The sequence below is a fragment of the Penaeus monodon genome, chromosome 32, assembly GCF_015228065.2.
Source record: "Penaeus monodon isolate SGIC_2016 chromosome 32, NSTDA_Pmon_1, whole genome shotgun sequence".
NCBI classification, from domain to species: Eukaryota; Metazoa; Arthropoda; class Malacostraca; order Decapoda; family Penaeidae; genus Penaeus; species Penaeus monodon.
In genome coordinates this window covers 9,540,888-9,542,133 of record NC_051417.1, presented here as the reverse complement: position 1 = coordinate 9,542,133, position 1,246 = coordinate 9,540,888, and the positions used below count along the sequence as shown (strand labels likewise).

Genomic DNA, 1,246 nt, shown 5'->3' with positions numbered 1-1,246 from the left:
GTTCAAGAAGGGTGTGAGGTACCTGAAAGGAGGTGTTGCCTCAGGCTTCCATCATGTTGACCCTGATGAGCCGTACCCAGCCCGCCTGTTCCATGTTAAGGGCCGTAGAAACATCCGCATCAGACAGGTTTGTTTTTAGGGGATACATTTTCATTGTACTTTGTACTGATAGTCTTAAATTTAATTGAAACATTATACTGGTATTTTTAATGTGTTTCTGATAAAGTTTAGGATGCCTACTCTTTGTATGATACTTTTGATAACATTTTGGATATCATTTCATATGAATGATCGGTTGTGACATGGTTACTTACTGAATTATCTTTTTAAAGGTTGAAGTTGGTGTTGGGTCCATGAACAAGGGTGACTGCTTCATCCTTGACTGCCGCTCTGAGGTGTACGTGTACATGGGCTCGGCAAGCAGGAGGATGGAGAGAATGAAGGCCATTATGGCTGGCAATGCCATTAGGGATGATGACCATGCCGGCAAGTCCAAGGTGGTTGTTATCGGTAAGTAAATGAAAAACTAGCGTCCAGTTGATATAACTGACTTTGTTAGTATGAAAATGTTTTAGCAGAGCGAGGAATTATTTTGTGTATGATTCAGCATGTGATACATTTAGATTTTATCCTTTCTTTTTCAAGACAAACAATATCATAATGAGTTTTGCCAATTAAATTTTTAGATATGTATTCATGATTTTGCAAAGTAGTCATTAAGAAGCTCTGTTTTGTATACAAGTATTTTATCTCTTATGCTGTTTTAAGTTTTCAGTTATGTACTTCTTAGAGTTTGTGTGAAAGATACAAGAAAGTGTGAATTTTATAAAATGCCCTCACTATCTCCCTTTTTTCTTAAATAGTTACTATTTGCTATAATAATTTGTGTGATATTTCCATGGTGATTAGTAAGGAAAATGATTTTTCACCATCACTTTATACAGTCTGTTTTGTAAAATGTTTTGAGAGACAGTTTTAATTGATGAAGGTGAGGTTTCTTGTAAGATGTTAAGATGATATTGTTTGAGTTAGCTGATCTACCAAAGGTCATTAGCTTATGGGATTATTAAATCCAGTGTAAATGAGTCTCTCCTAACTATATAAGCCCTTTTGCCAGATGAAAGTGCATCATCAAGTGAGGTTGAAGCATTCTTCGAGGCTCTTGGCGGCGGCTCCCCTGATGACATTGCTGAGGAGGATGCTGCGATGGAGGATGCTGCCTTCGAGCGCTCAGAGAATGTATGTA

General features: G+C 37.5%; 1 protein-coding gene across 8 annotated transcripts in view; it reads left to right on the top strand.

The window, feature by feature from the left end:
* Nucleotides 1-1,246, top strand: part of LOC119593490 (gelsolin, cytoplasmic-like) — a 58,995-nt gene that overhangs the window by 41,507 nt on the left and 16,242 nt on the right. For all 8 annotated transcript variants that reach the window (XM_037942433.1, XM_037942436.1, XM_037942439.1 and 5 more), the window contains exons 5-7: nt 1-127; nt 333-510; nt 1,118-1,239. In XM_037942433.1, coding sequence (XP_037798361.1) covers nt 1-127; nt 333-510; nt 1,118-1,239 — 427 coding nt within the window. The remainder of the gene's footprint in view (nt 128-332; nt 511-1,117; nt 1,240-1,246) is intronic.